This window comes from Rhineura floridana, chromosome 3 (assembly GCF_030035675.1).
Source record: "Rhineura floridana isolate rRhiFlo1 chromosome 3, rRhiFlo1.hap2, whole genome shotgun sequence".
Classification (NCBI taxonomy): Eukaryota; Metazoa; Chordata; class Lepidosauria; order Squamata; family Rhineuridae; genus Rhineura; species Rhineura floridana.
The window spans coordinates 74,880,677-74,895,334 of NC_084482.1; the positions used below are offsets into that span (position 1 = coordinate 74,880,677).

Below are 14,658 nucleotides of genomic sequence, written 5' to 3' on the forward strand. Positions count from 1 at the left end.
AACACAAATTGACATGATAAAACCCATGCTAGTTAATCATTTGTGAGATACTTTTGTGTTAAGTGAAAAAAATGAACAACAAATTTCAGCTGGCAGACTCTCACTTCACTCCGCCACACCCCCGCCCGTGTATCAAGACCAAAAGGCACAGTTGAGCAGTTACATCTGCAAGAATAGCTCTCCAGAGCCCTAGTTAGACATATTAATCCCTCATAAGCAATGAAGGAGAGTGAGGATGAGAATGTTAGCTTCCCTATCAACTTCAACAAGCTGGAAGTGGGCACTCTTTTCTACTTGTGTAAACTTCCCCCCAAAGAGAATACAGATCCATCAAGGGCTGCAACTTGATGGGAGAGCATTTGCTTTGCATGCAGAAGATCCCAGGTTCAGTCCCTGACATCTCTAGGGAGAGGATTCTGCTGAAAACCCTGGAAGGCCACTGACAGTCAGTGCAGACTATTGACTCAGAGAGAAGGGCTATTGGTCTGACTCAGTATAAGACAGCATCCTACATTCCAAGCATCTAAAATTCACAGGGAGTCCACACAAGTAGAGCAGGCTTCCCACTCTACGCCTTTGCCTCCAGCTTGTGGAGGGTGCAGGGACATCAATGGGGAAAGGGCTGAGGAGGGCTAGTATGCCTGTCCCTACTCTTCCCCTGGCCATTCTAATTGTGGTGGAGGTTGAATTCTCAAACAGAGCTCTTGTACGAAAAGACTGTGTTGGGAAGCACAGGCCCCAAGTGATAAGGTTTTTTTAAAAGTCTATGCCCCTGTGCATTTTAGATTACATCAGGTCCAGATTGGGTGATGTATGGTTACCCAGAGGGCGAGTGTACACTAGATTTTGAGCTGATGTGCTTAACACTGGGGTTGTCAACTTTTCCCTTTTAACAGCTACATAACTGAATAAATTGGTACATATTTTCCAACTGCTGACTCTCACATTTTGCCGGCTAATTGCTGCGTGTAGGGCAAGGGTGGATAGGGTTTACTTTTTTTTTATTAAAACCCTGAGTCGGGTCCAACAATGAAAGTTGGGTGCAAATAGTGGTTCAATCAGGTGGGCGTACACTAAAAATTAAGAAATGGTGCCTCTGAACACATGCCCAACTCATGTGTCAGAAAATTGTGATCATTAGTAGAACCAGGCTCGCAAGTTCTTTCACACAAAAATCCAGTCCTGGTTTCCCCTCAACCATTATTTTTCAGAAACCTAATGTAGTTGAAGGGGGGGGGGAGACAAAAAGACCTTTTTCATTGCTGCTGTTGCTAAAACAATTTGGAGTCAGTATTCCCTTCTTAATATATTGCAGGTTATCCAGAAATGTACCTGTAGATCTTGATCTATCTTCTACCCACCCCTGCTGTAAGGTTGTTAAAATTTTGCCCTTTATCTTGTGCCCTTAAAGCAGCCTTTCTCTCCGCTTTGCACTTAACGTTAACCCATAGTTTGTTTAGCTTAACTGTGATTTGTTTGTATGTCTGAACCCACCTCAGTCAACAAACCGGAATATGAAACCATGGTTTGAATTTGGTTTACGAATCATGGCTCCCATTAACCATGGGTTCTCTTTATGTTCAAACCCGATATCCTGGCTTAATCCTGATTTGTTTCAGCACCCCCACTCCAGATGCTACAAAGGCACAAGACAATAGTAATTACAATAGGGGCAGCCAACTGGATGCTCTCCAGATGTCACTGGACTCCATCAGTTCCAGCCAGCATGGCCAGTGGTCAGGGACGATAGGTGCTGGAGTCCAACAACATTTGGAAGGCACCACATTAGCTACTCCTGGATTAGAAAATGAAATCAAATCAGGCAAAACAAGCCATTGCTCAATTGTGAGACTCATTTTGGTTTGTCCAACAAACCATTGTTTAGTGTTATGTGTAAACACAAATAGCAACCTGATGCACAGAAATGTGGCAGGTGAAACTATGTCCACCTATTATTCAATGCCAGGAAAACTTCTGTGTGTCAGGCTGCTAATGGCACTCTCCTCTGTCATTAACAAACATCTGAAATTCCAGAAGGGTAAAAAGCAGACAAGAGGGAGATTCTGAGTGGAAATGGCAGACATACAGGAAGGCAATGGTAAACCCCCTCTGAATACAGCTTACTATGAAAACCCTATTCATAGGGTCGCCATAAGTCAGAATCGACTTGAAGGCAGGCCATTTCCATTTCTACCCCATCCACTGATTCTCAAAATTGCCCCCTCTCAGTTGTGATTTTACATGCTATTTTTTGAATAACAAAAATGGCTATCAGGGCATTTATGTGATTTGCACTTAGTATGTTCCTTAGGGCAACAGAATCGTTTTTCACACTGTGGCTTTTATTAATTGGGAGTAAACACCACTGAACACAGGGTTATTACTTCTCAATAAACATGCATAGGATCGGACTGCATATGTAACAGGCATCCTGCTTGGAGTATTTAGCAAATTCATATACTATGCCTTTCGCATCCTTATTTATACAGACCCATGGTTTTAAAGTGGATTGGCTTGGTGATGCAAGAAAAGGCTCAGCTTACGGTGAGAAGGGTGGAGTTTTCCTGGTGGGAAAACTGAAAGTTGGATGAGCATTGTAGATAGAAAACGCCATGCCTGAATCTGAGCATTAGCTCAGACACATTGTTTCATTCATTTTAAATACACGCCACTAGAGAATGAAACTCAGGCAGCGTTAGCAGGAGGAAGGGCAGGCAAGGGTCAGGGTAGCTATGGAATCACAGTGTAACCCACTTGGCAGGATTGATTCATTTCCTGAGCTGAGTGATGTGAAGAAAGCAGAACTAACTAACTGTGTGTGAAGAAACCAGATGCTTCTCCCGCCCACAAGTCCTGTTTTTAGCAGAGTTTGGTTGCTGATTCATAGGGTCGCCATTAGTTGTAATCTACTTGAAAGCATATGACAACAACAAACTTCTGGGGAGAAAAAATAAGAGCCATAAGTATCCGAAAGCCCCAAAGGCTTCTGAAAGACAGGTTGGCCATATTGTGGAAAACATTATGAGGCTAGCTACATTATACGGCTCACATTATGTTGTTTTATAAATAAACAAACTAGAGAAAGCCAAATTTGGCTAGGCTGCTCCAATGGCAGGCCAGAAAAGTTACTGGAGGTTAGTGACAGATTCATCTCTCTCTCCCACTTCCTTCCAGGGAAAACTCATTCTCTAATGGTGTTACTACAGATCTACACCAGCTACAGATCTGGCACCATTTATATAAGTAGGTAGATCAGCTGTTGAGTTGATTCGTTCTCCAGTACCCTTGTGCCTTGTGTGTCAAACACCAGTATTCTGAATGAATGCAAATGTATATCCTGCTCCATTTTTCTGGCCTCCTTGCTATGCCTGTTGCTCATTCCACCATGAATAAAGCAATCTGGAAATTACTGAAGTAAAACTGGCTCATAAGATTTCATTCACATCTGAATTCAGGTGGGAAGACCTATACTGAAAGTGAGACAGTGAGTCAGGGCAAAACAAGCCTTTCGTAAATGATACCCTGGAAATACTCAACAGCTACCCTATTCCCTTTTTGAATGTGTGGGAGGCTAGCAGTCATTTTCCAATTCAAGATCACCATGCTTCTCCCACTCCTCACATTGTTAGCCATGTGGATACTGACTAGACACTGCTGTCCCCAGGGCTTGTACATTCCATGTCTGCAGGTGTGGCAGCCATCAATCCAGGCACTGGAAATAGCATTCTGGTCCCTACATCAGACCTCTAGCGGGAATTTCCTCCTGTTATAAATAGGCAGCCGTTTCAGGCCTGCAACATTTGTGTCCAAAGTACAGTAGCAACCACAAAGCAGGAGTTCACATAAAACTACCTGCAAACTCAAGTTGCTGTACTTGCGGGATCTCACATCTAGGGTTGCCAACTTTCCAACTCTCAGCTGTAGTTGTACCTTAACAGCAGCCTGTCTGTGTGTGCATAGATGCTTCCAGACTGTTGCCATTTTAGGGTGGGATTCAATGGCATACCAGAAAATTCAGGTTGCACAATTTAAAGTGGATTTGGTACTCATGTTCAACAAACCCACTTCTCCCCAAAAAGAAGTCTTTTGATGATAACCAAAGTGACAGGAAAGTGTGGGATAATGTTTTCTTGATGCCGCTGTTGTATAACCTCCCCACATGGAACCGACCAGAGGGACGGCAACCCTGGACTTAATCCTCAGTGGGGACCGGGACCTGGTGCGAGATGTAAGTGTTGTTGAACCAATTGGGAGCAGTGACCACAGTGCTATTAAATTAAACATACATGTAACTGGCCAATTGCCAAGAAAATCCAACACGGTCACATTTGACTTCAAAAGAGGAAACTTCACAAAATTGAGGGGATTGGTAAAAAGAAAGCTGAAAAACAAAGTCCAGAGGGTCACATCACTCGAAAATGCTTGGAAGTTGTTTAAAAACACTATATTAGAAGCTCAACTGGAGTGCATACTGCAGATCAGAAAAGGTACCGCCAGGGCCAAGAAGATGCCAGCATGGTTAACGAGCAAAGTCAAGGAAGCTCTTAGAGGCAAAAAGTCTTCCTTCAAAAAATGGAAGTCTTGTCCGAATGAAGAAAATAAAAAAGAACACAAACTCTGGCAAAAGAAATGCAAGAAGACAATAAGGGATGCTAAAAAAGAATTTGAGGAGCACATTGCTAAGAACATAAAAACCAACAACAAAAAATTCTATAAATACATTCAAAGCAGGAGACCATCTAGGGAGACGATTGGACCCTTGGATGATAAGGGAGTCAAAGGTGTACTAAAGAACGATAAGGAGATTGCAGAGAAGCTAAATGAATTCTTTGCATCTGTCTTCACAGTGGAAGATATAGGGCAGATCCCTGAACCTGAACTAACATTTGCAGGAAGGGATTCTGAGGAACTGAGACAAATAGTGGTAACGAGAGAGGAAGTTCTAGGCTTAATGGACAATATAAAAACTGACAAATCACCGGGCCCGGATGGCATCCACCCGAGAGTTCTCAAAGAACTCAAAGGTGAAATTGCTGATCTGCTAACTAAAATATGTAACTTGTCCCTTGGGTCCTCCTCCGTGCCTGAGGACTGGAAAGTGGCAAATGTAACGCGAATCTTCAAAAAGGGATCCAGAGGGGATCCCGGAAATTACAGGCCAGTTAGCTTAACTTCTGTCCCTGGAAAACTGGTAGAAAGTATTATTAAAGCTAGATTAACTAAGCACATAGAAGAACAAGCCTTGCTGAAGCAGAGCCAGCATGGCTTCTGCAAGGGAAAGTCCTGTCTCAGTAACCTATTAGAATTCTTTGAGAGTGTCAACAAGCATATAGATAGAGGTGATCCAGTGGACATAGTGTACTTAGACTTTCAAAAAGCGTTTGACAAGGTACCTCACCAAAGGCTTCTGAGGAAGCTTAGCAGTCATGGAATAAGAGGAGAGGTCCTCTTGTGGATAATTGGTTAAGAAGCAGAAAGCAGAGAGTAGGAATAAACGGACAGTTCTCCCAATGGAGGGCTGTAGAAAGTGGAGTCCCTCAAGGATCGGTATTGGGACCTGTACTTTTCAACTTGTTCATTAATGACCTAGAATTAGGAGTGAGCAGTGAAGTGGCCAAGTTTGCTGACGACACTAAATTGTTCAGGGTTGTTAAAACAAAAAGGGATTGCGAAGAGCTCCAAAAAGACCTCTCCAAACTGAGTGAATGGGCAGAAAAATGGCAAATGCAATTCAATATAAACAAGTGTAAAATTATGCATATTGGAGCAAAAAACCTTAATTTCACATATACGCTCATGGGGTCTGAACTGGCGGTGACCGACCAGGAGAGAGACCTCGGGGTTGTAGTGGACAGCACGATGAAAATGTCGACCCAGTGTGCGGCAGCTGTGAAAAAGGCAAATTCCATGCTAGCAATAATTAGGAAAGGTATTGAAAATAAAACAGCCGATAGCATAATGCCGTTGTATAAATCTATGGTGCGGCCGCATTTGGAATACTGTGTACAGTTCTGGTCGCCTCATCTCAAAAAGGATATTATAGAGTTGGAAAAGGTTCAGAAGAGGGCAACCAGAATGATCAAGGGCATGGAGCGACTCCCTTACGAGGAAAGGTTGCAGCATTTGGGCCTTTTTAGTTTAGAGAAAAGGCGGGTCAGAGGAGACATGATAGAAGTGTATAAAATTATGCATGGCATTGAGAAAGTGGATAGAGAAAAGTTCTTCTCCCTCTCTCATAATACTAGAACTCGTGGACATTCGAAGAAGCTGTATGTTGGAAGATTCAGGACAGACAAAAGGAAGTACTTCTTTACTCAGCGCATAGTTAAACTATGGAATTTGCTCCCACAAGATGCAGTAATGGCCACCAGCTTGGATGGCTTTAAAAGAAGATTAGACAAGTTCATGGAGGACAGGGCTATCAATGGCTACTAGCCGTGATGGCTGTGCTGTGCCACTCTAGTCAGAGGCAGCATGCTTCTGAAAACCAGTTGCCGGAAGCCTCAGGAGGGGAGAGTGTTCTTGCACTCGGGTCCTGCTTGCGGGCTTCCCCCAGGCACCTGGTTGGCCACTGTAAGAACAGGATGCTGGACTAGATGGGCCACTGGCCTGATCCAGCAGGCTCTTCTTATGTTCTTATGTTCTTATTCAGGACAGACAAAAGGAAGTACTTCTTTACTCAGCGCATAGTTAAACTATGGAATTTGCTCCCACAAGATGCAGTAATGGCCACCAGCTTGGATGGCTTTAAAAGAAGATTAGACAAATTCATGGAGGACAGGGCTATCAATGGCTACTAGCCATGATGGCTGTGCTCTGCCACCCTAGTCAGAGGCAGCATGCTTCTGAAAACCAGTTGCCGGAAGCCTCAGGAGGGGAGAGTGTTCTTGCACTCGGGTCCTGCTTGCGGGCTTCCCCCAGGCACCTGGCTGGCCACTGTGAGAACAGGATGCTGGACTAGATGGGCCACTGGCCTGATCCAGCAGGCTCTTCTTATGTTCTTATGTTCTTAATGCTCAATAAATCATCAAAAGTTATCTAACCTCCCTGCAAACTTCATGCAAACAAATCAGGACGAAGGCTCAATAAACAGCTTGTCTAGAAGTAACATATCTCTCTCCATATCAAGTAGCTGCTAAAAGCATAAGAGCAGGCCACGCTAGTTCCCCCACCCCTCTGGTCAGTCACACCCTATCTTGAGAATTGACTTTTTTTGTTTTGTTTCCAGGACTAGCAACAAAATCCAGTTAATCTGCAACCTTTGAACTAGATTATTTCACAGGAGTTCTCTACAGGATGAATCCTGAATCCCAAATGCCCTCATTTCCTTGGTTTTTAACTCACCCTGGGCCTATCCAGACTTCCTACACCCCTGGTCCAGCTCCTTAGTGCAAATACAGACACGTAGGAAAAAGCGCCTGAAAGGAGGAGATACGATGTTGTGGGGGTGGAGGGAGTGACACACATTCTTTTTCTGACTATGAACAATGCCTACCATACTTGTGCCCCTATGGCTCTCCCAGTCTGCCATTCTGGGCTACACAAGGATGGCATGTGGCTTGCAAAAAAAAGGTGTGCAAAATCAACTCATCAGATCTCACACACAGAGCCCTAAGCTCAGAGCTCAACACAGTTTTCCTTTTTGAAAAAAGCAAACGAAAATGTATGTTTCCTAAAAGGAAAGATCTTAAAGTTTTTATTCTCTCTCTCCCCCCCCCATTCCTGGCTCTGTTATAGTAGCCCCAAGTGAGGCTACCCTGTGTTGGGCAGTCTTAATTTTCAACAACATATTGTTGAGAGGAGATTTTAGATGGATGGTAATTTCTCCCAATGAATTGTCAAATAGTGTGGTCAGGGAACAGCATCCAGGTCCACTTCATGCTGGCAGGCACACTGATTGATGGGCACTTCTATAGAAACCAAGCCACAGTTTGAAAACAGGACTAGACTTCAGACTATAACAAAAGGCATCCAGGTTTGGAATTTTTGGCCCATGTTTGCATGGAGTGAAGAAGACTGGCCATTCCTAAAGCAAGTCTGATGTCACCCATCCCACTCCGTGGATGTCATGTAGCTGGCAGAACCAACTAGGGTCAAAGAATGTGAAATTCCAGTAAAGGCTCAACATGAGAAATATCAAAATACGCCTTAAAGTGGAAAAGAAATTCTTCCTGGCTTGTGTCATGGATCCACTCAACTGCCTCTTGACTAATTCCAGGAGTATAGGCCTGGCGCTGGGAAGAGAGTGGTGCTGAGTGGGCCAGAATGGAAGCTAGCATGAAAAACCAGGAGTCTTGGCTTCTTCCTGCCTCTTGGAAGATACTGGAATCTGATGGGTTACAGGCAGGGCAGTCAACTTTTTCTCCTGGCAAGGATCCTTTGCCTTTAAACTTCAACCATTGGTTTTTTTCAGCATGGAGGTGCAGAAGTAGGGGGGGAAATTGTTCACTATTTATTACTATTACAGTTTGTCTGTTAGTTATTTATAACACAATCCAAAGCATATTCTCCCAAAGCAAGTCCCACTGAGTTCAATGAGGTTTACTTCCAAGGAAATATGCACTGGATTCAGCTGCAGTCCTCTACACCTCAGAGTAAGCTCCATTAAACACAGTAAGACACATTTCTGAGTCAACATGCATAGGGTTGCATATTACATTAGTCTTTAAATTTACACATCACATTCTCAGCCATAAAAAATGGCACCCAAAGTGGCATAGAAGCACAATAAAAACAATCTACAAGTGTAAAAATAGATGTGGCTAAGGGTAACACTAACACAGCCAACGTAAAGTTCTGCACAGATTTTTAAAAAAGAGCCAACTCCACCAGCCATCAGGGAAAGCTTTCAGAATAATGTTATGTTTTAACCCTGTGACAGAAAGCCAGTAAGCTAGGAGACCAGTTGGCAAAGTATTTCACAACACGGACATCACTATACAGAAAACCTGGCCCTAATAGTTGTGTAGAAGAAGGAATTTCGGCAGCTTGCATTAACAGTGATGGCTGCTGAAATTCTTTCTACACAAGAACTAAAGATGTAGGACCCTTATTCTCTTCTTCATCTGGGCACCCATTCTGTGCCCTTGCAACTCTTATAACCTGTAGAGGACAGCACAATCCAAAGCAGATCTGGTAGGATTTTTTTTTCTTTTTAAGGAAGTAGAAATAGCAGATAGTAAAGAACACGAAAGCAAGTCTCAAGCTGGTGTGAAACAGCGTATTTACAGAGCAATCCTATAGATGTCTGCTTGGAAGGAAATCCCACTGAGTTCAGTGAGATTTACTTCTTGGTAAGTGGGCATTTGATTGAATTGCAACAAATAGCAGACTTTAACAATACTGTCCTATGTATCTACTTAAAAGTAAGCCGCCGCTCTGACTTCAATGGGACTTACTCCCAGATGTGCATGTAGGGCTGCTACAGCCTTAGAGAGAAAGAGAAATTAGGCTGTATGTTTCACTTTTGTTCTTTAATGTCATCGTTATTAAGCTCTGTCTGATACTTATTATCTAGCCATATGTTTTATGTCTCTTGTTTCAATTTGTGTTTCAAGTCTAGAGATCTGATTGCAAGTGTCATGTTTCCATATCATCTTCTTTTATTAACAGATTTTACCTTTCAGTAGAGATGTATAAAGGGCAATTAATTACCCCAACAACCTTGGTCAAAATGGCCAGTGTGTTACAACCAGGAGTGGTGCACTTCTGTTTAAAGTTTTATGGGTTTTGGAATCATAATTTGCATTTATATGACTGGTTATCTCATTTTAAAAAAATTGTGCACCACTGATTTAAGTACCATAGCATATTACAAACTACAATTTCATTCAGCCATTCAGCATTTCATTATTTATTATTTATTTTATTAACTTTATTTATACCCCGCCGTTTTTCCAGACTGGAACTCACGGCAGCTTCCAGATAAAAGACACATACAATTAAAAACCAATCAAAAATAAAACCATATAATACATAAATGAATAAGTATAAACAGATATAATTAAAAAATGGACTCTAGTTTAAAATAGCATTAAACTGTTTCTAATAATTAACAACCATAATCATAAAATCAGAATAATTAAAAAATAAACTGGCAAGAACAATATAACATCCTTTTGGGCCTATCCTTGGCTGCCTTTGGAATCAAAGGCTTGTTGAAATAAGAAAGTTTTTAACTGTCGGCGACAGGACTGCAGGGAAGGGGTCATTCTTATCTCCCTAGGGAGGGAATTCCAAAGCCTAGGGGCCACCACCGAGAAGGCCCTATCTTGTATTCCCACTAGGTGTACTTGTGCGGATGTAGGTATTGAAAGAAGGGCCTCTCCTGAAGATCTCAGGGTCCGGGCAGGCACATAGAAGGTGATGCGATCTGACAAATAGCCTGGACCCAAGCCATATAGGGCTTTATAGGTCAGCACCAGCACTTTGAATTGTGTCCAGAAACAAACTGGCAGCCAGTGGAGCTTTTTTAACAGGGGAGTTGTATGGTCCCTGTAATCAGCCCCAGTTAACATTCTGGCTGCAGCACGTTGTACCAACTGAAGTTTCCGAGCAGTCTTCAGAGGCAGCCCCACGTAGAGCGCGTTACAGTAATCTAAATGGGATGTGACTAAGGCATGTGTCACCGTGGTCAAATCAGATGGGTCAAGGAACGGGCGCAGTTGGCGCACTAATCTCAAATGTGCAAAAGCCCTCCTGGCCACTGCAGAAACCTGGGAATCCAAATTTAAAGCTGAGTCCAGGAGGACACCCAAACTGCGAACCTGTGTCTTCAGGGGGAGTATAACCCCATCCAGCACAGGCTGTATCCCTGTTCCCTGATCTGCCTTACGACTGACCAGGAGCACCTCTCTCTTGTCTGGATTGAGCTTCAATTTGTTTATCCTCATCCAATCCACCACTGACGCCAGACACCAGTTTAAAACCAAGACAACTTCCTTGGAAGAAGGTTGAAAGGAGAAATATGTATAGTATTTTATCTGAGATCCATTATCATTGACTAAAATAATTATAAAACAATTGAACCAGTAATTATTTCATGTATATATGTATGTTAACATTTTACAGTTGCCCTGAGGAAGCTTTACAGAAATGCACCTTTAATTGCATTTCAACAAATTTTCTTACTTGGCAAAAGCTCAAGGCTTACCTCACTCATTGTGCTTTAATACATTCACAACCACTTTATAAATATTAAACATGATTATAGTGGTTAAAATTATGAGCTAGACAGCCTGGTTCAAATCTCAGCTAAGTGATTAACTAACTGGATACCAGCCTAGACTTACATGTCCTCTACCTGTTGGTAGGTGTTTCTTGAGGACTTTTAAAAAATCAGGTAAAACATCTGCTGGTGGCTTGAGCTTGAGGGGAGGACACCAGGGCTGAGGGAGTCAGATGAGCTTTATGGGCCAGTCCTTATGGTTCGTTCTCTATCTCTCCAGCGCACAGTGGACACAGTGGTGGTGGAGGGCACAGCCTTGCTCCTTCCAATGCATGAGGAGAACTTATTTGGCTGAGGGATGGCCCCAAGACATTTTGCAGTCTGAGGAGGGCAAGATGGCCTCCATTCTATGTGTCCAGAAATCAAAAAGGGCACTTCTAGACTGTTACTATTTTCTGGGTGGGATTCAATCTGATGCTGGCAAATTTGTCAGATGATATGGTACTCTTGCACAACGAACCTGCTTCCCCCCTAAAACCAGACTTTTTGTGGTAAGAAAAGTGATGGGAAAATACACTGCAAAGGATGGGATACTAATTACTTGCGGCTGGGTCATGAAACTTCCCTGCAAACAAGTCAAACTGAAAGCTCAATAAAAGAGCTACTGTGGTCTAATCTCCCCACAAATTGCAAACAAATCAGAAGATGAATGCTTAATAAACAGGGATGCTGGAAGCAAGTCCAGTTTGGAGTCACCCCAATCTTACTTCAACACTGGTGATTAGACAGCAACCTACACCCCATCCGAGGTTAGCAGGCTAGTTTAGGAAGCTCAGGGCAGGCTGTGGCACACACAGCTGTTTTCCAACACCTCACCACCATTCCTTGCCCCTCAGCATGGCCGCCTGCCTAACCATAGGACCGGACCTCTTCTGATCACTCCTCATGAGGTAAGGACATGAGGGTAGAATTGTGTTATTCTTGCCTTTCCCAGACACTGGCATTCCTTCAAAATCACATATCCCCTTCTGACCCACAGGCACCCGTGCTTTTCTCCCTGGGTGGGGAGATCTTGAACAGGCCGCAAGAGCTGAGAAGGAAAGGGTTAAAAGTAACCCTAGCTTGCGTCCCAACCCCGCCGGCTCCTCTGCCCGACCTGAGCAACCCTCAGCTGCTTGGAAAACGTAACATGTAATTCTGCCTTGTAATAATACAGGCTTACAACATCAGGGTTTTGCAGCAGTTACTGACGAGACAATGCATGCATATATAAAACCTTTGAATACGAGTGGGTGGGGGCTCCAAATCAGTTTTGTTATTAGAGAATATTCATCTATTAGAAAGGCAACGAAAGAGCAAGAAGCCTTTTGGTTTCTGTCACTATTGCAAGATTATATTTTCTAAGCGTCTCCGCGGTCCAAGGCGGCAACAGCATTTACACACAACTCACTCGGGAAGTTTCTCCTGACATAATATTCCCAGGGGAGAGGACGAGAAGCGCATCCATCGCACACGAGAACCGCCTCTGCCCTCGGAATCCCTCCGCGTAAAATGCAGCAGATGATGATCCCTGGGGGATCCAGATGGAATCCTAGCAGGTTAAAAATATCGGGCTGTCGTCCACACTTTTGGGCTAAACCCTGCTGATCGAGGCTTGGAGGGAGTTACTAGCCGCGCGGAATTCGAATGGGGCAAAGTAGGACGCTGGGGGAGGGGGGGACTCACCCAAGGCCAGAAGTAGCCGCGGAGTTAGCTCCATGCTCCTGATCGATGGCGTGGGGGGCAAAATCCCGGATCCTGCTAAACAAGAGGGCCGAGTCAGGAAGAGAAGTAAGGGCGGGGGGCGGCATCTACTACTGCCAGGATCCGCCCAGAGATGCAAGGGCCTGGCAAAGAGAGGGGCGAGAGACACTGCTGCCGCTGGGCTCTAGTCGCTGCCGCCCTCCCCCGCCCAGATACCTGGCTTAACTATGTGACTGGGAAAACGGGGCTGGATCTGAGCCAGGACTTTGCCCCAGAATAACGCGGTTTTCCGGCCAAGCCACAAGTCTGCACTGGCAAATAAACTAATGATAAAGAGAAGAACCCTGGACCCTGTTCCTTACCACTATCCAGTCCTCCTCACCCAATGGAGAAGCCAGGGCTTACCTTGAAGAAAGTTGAGTTAGTCGCCGTCAGCTGCGCCGTTCATTTTCAAGATGAAGTACGGCTAAGAGGGGGTCTGAGGTATCTGGACTGGAATTATGGGGCTGAAATGTTCTGTACCTGAAAGAAGGGTGGGAATGGCCCCATTTCAGAGGAATATTAGAAGAGGTTGTATCTTTTAATATGTGGATGGGCCAGCCAGAGGATTTTTGTGTACCTGGATTTCCCTCTTAGGTTGATTTGTGGGGTGCCCGAAAAGAAGATATTACTTTCTGCTTCCGGTTTTCCCTCTCCCATTTCCACTTTGACAAGCAAAAAGGATAAAAGCTGGCCTTCCTGTTCAGTAATCTAAAGCAAGCAGTTGAAATTGGGGAAAGGCTGTAGCTCAGTGTTTAGGGCATCTGGTTTGTATGCAGATCTCAGATTCAATCCCTGGCATTTCCAGGTAAGACCGGGAATGTCTCTTTGAAATTTTGGAGAGCCACTGCTGATCAGTGTCAACAGTACTGAGCTAGATGGACCACTGGTCTGACTTAGTATAAGTAAGATTCCTATGTACTTAGGAACTCAGAAGGATGGAGGGCTGGTTTGGGCAGAGAGAGAAAGCTGAGCTTGTCTGATCACAAATATTTTCCTTGGCATACCCAAAAGCAGGGCAAGCAGATGTAGAATCGGAGGCTATGAGGAGTCTAGCCAAATTTGAAGCAGAGCAAAGGAAGGGATGGAAGTCTGAAATCTGTTGTTGAAGGCCCTTTGAAGAAGAGATGCCAGCCTCCAAGATCCTTTTTAAATTGGTTGTACTGTTTTTAATTGAGTTTTAATTGTGATTTCATTAGGGGAAAAGGGGAAAAGAGAGAGAAAACCTCGTCAGATCATAAATAATAATAATAATAATAATAATATTGACAAAACATTTAAACATCTATACATCCACTTAGTTTACACGTACAGATCAATATATGCCATCCAAATGTCAAAATATGTATCCAGTTGAAGTTGGCGTTTATAGAAGGTACACTCACATGTAGCAAGAGCAATTATGTCATCAAACCATTGCATAATAGTTGGCAGGTATTTGTCCTTCCAGGCTCTAAGTATGAGTCTGTTAGCAACCACCATCGCATGTAAAGTCCATTTTTGTTGCCCTGCTGTTAATCCCCATATAACAGAAATGTAATTTAAAAGTACATGGACATTTGCAAAATTCAAGGATTTTGCCAATACAAAGTTAATACGGACAAGAACTTCAGACCAAAAATAAATTATCACTGGACATGCCCACATCACCTATCTCAATGAGGCATTTCCAGCATTGTATCTCCAGCATCTATCTGAATTAGATAGTG

The 14,658-nt window shown here is 43.6% G+C and overlaps 1 protein-coding gene across 4 annotated transcripts in view; it reads right to left on the reverse strand.

The window, feature by feature from the left end:
- The window catches only part of ADGRE5 (adhesion G protein-coupled receptor E5), a 64,103-nt gene extending 50,689 nt beyond the window's left edge, over positions 1–13,414 (reverse strand). Inside the window, exons 1-2 of one of the 4 annotated variants that reach the window (XM_061616623.1) lie at positions 13,316–13,414; positions 12,893–12,964 (exon numbers count right to left, since the gene is read on the reverse strand). In XM_061616623.1, coding sequence (XP_061472607.1) covers positions 12,893–12,926 — 34 coding nt within the window. In that variant the 5' untranslated portion in view covers positions 12,927–12,964; positions 13,316–13,414. Of the gene's footprint in view, positions 1–12,617; positions 12,817–12,892; positions 13,127–13,315 lie in introns of those variants that run through there. The other 3 variants (XM_061616622.1, XM_061616624.1, XM_061616629.1) reach the window with 3 other exon arrangements.
- Between the last annotated feature and the right edge of the window lie 1,244 nt (positions 13,415–14,658).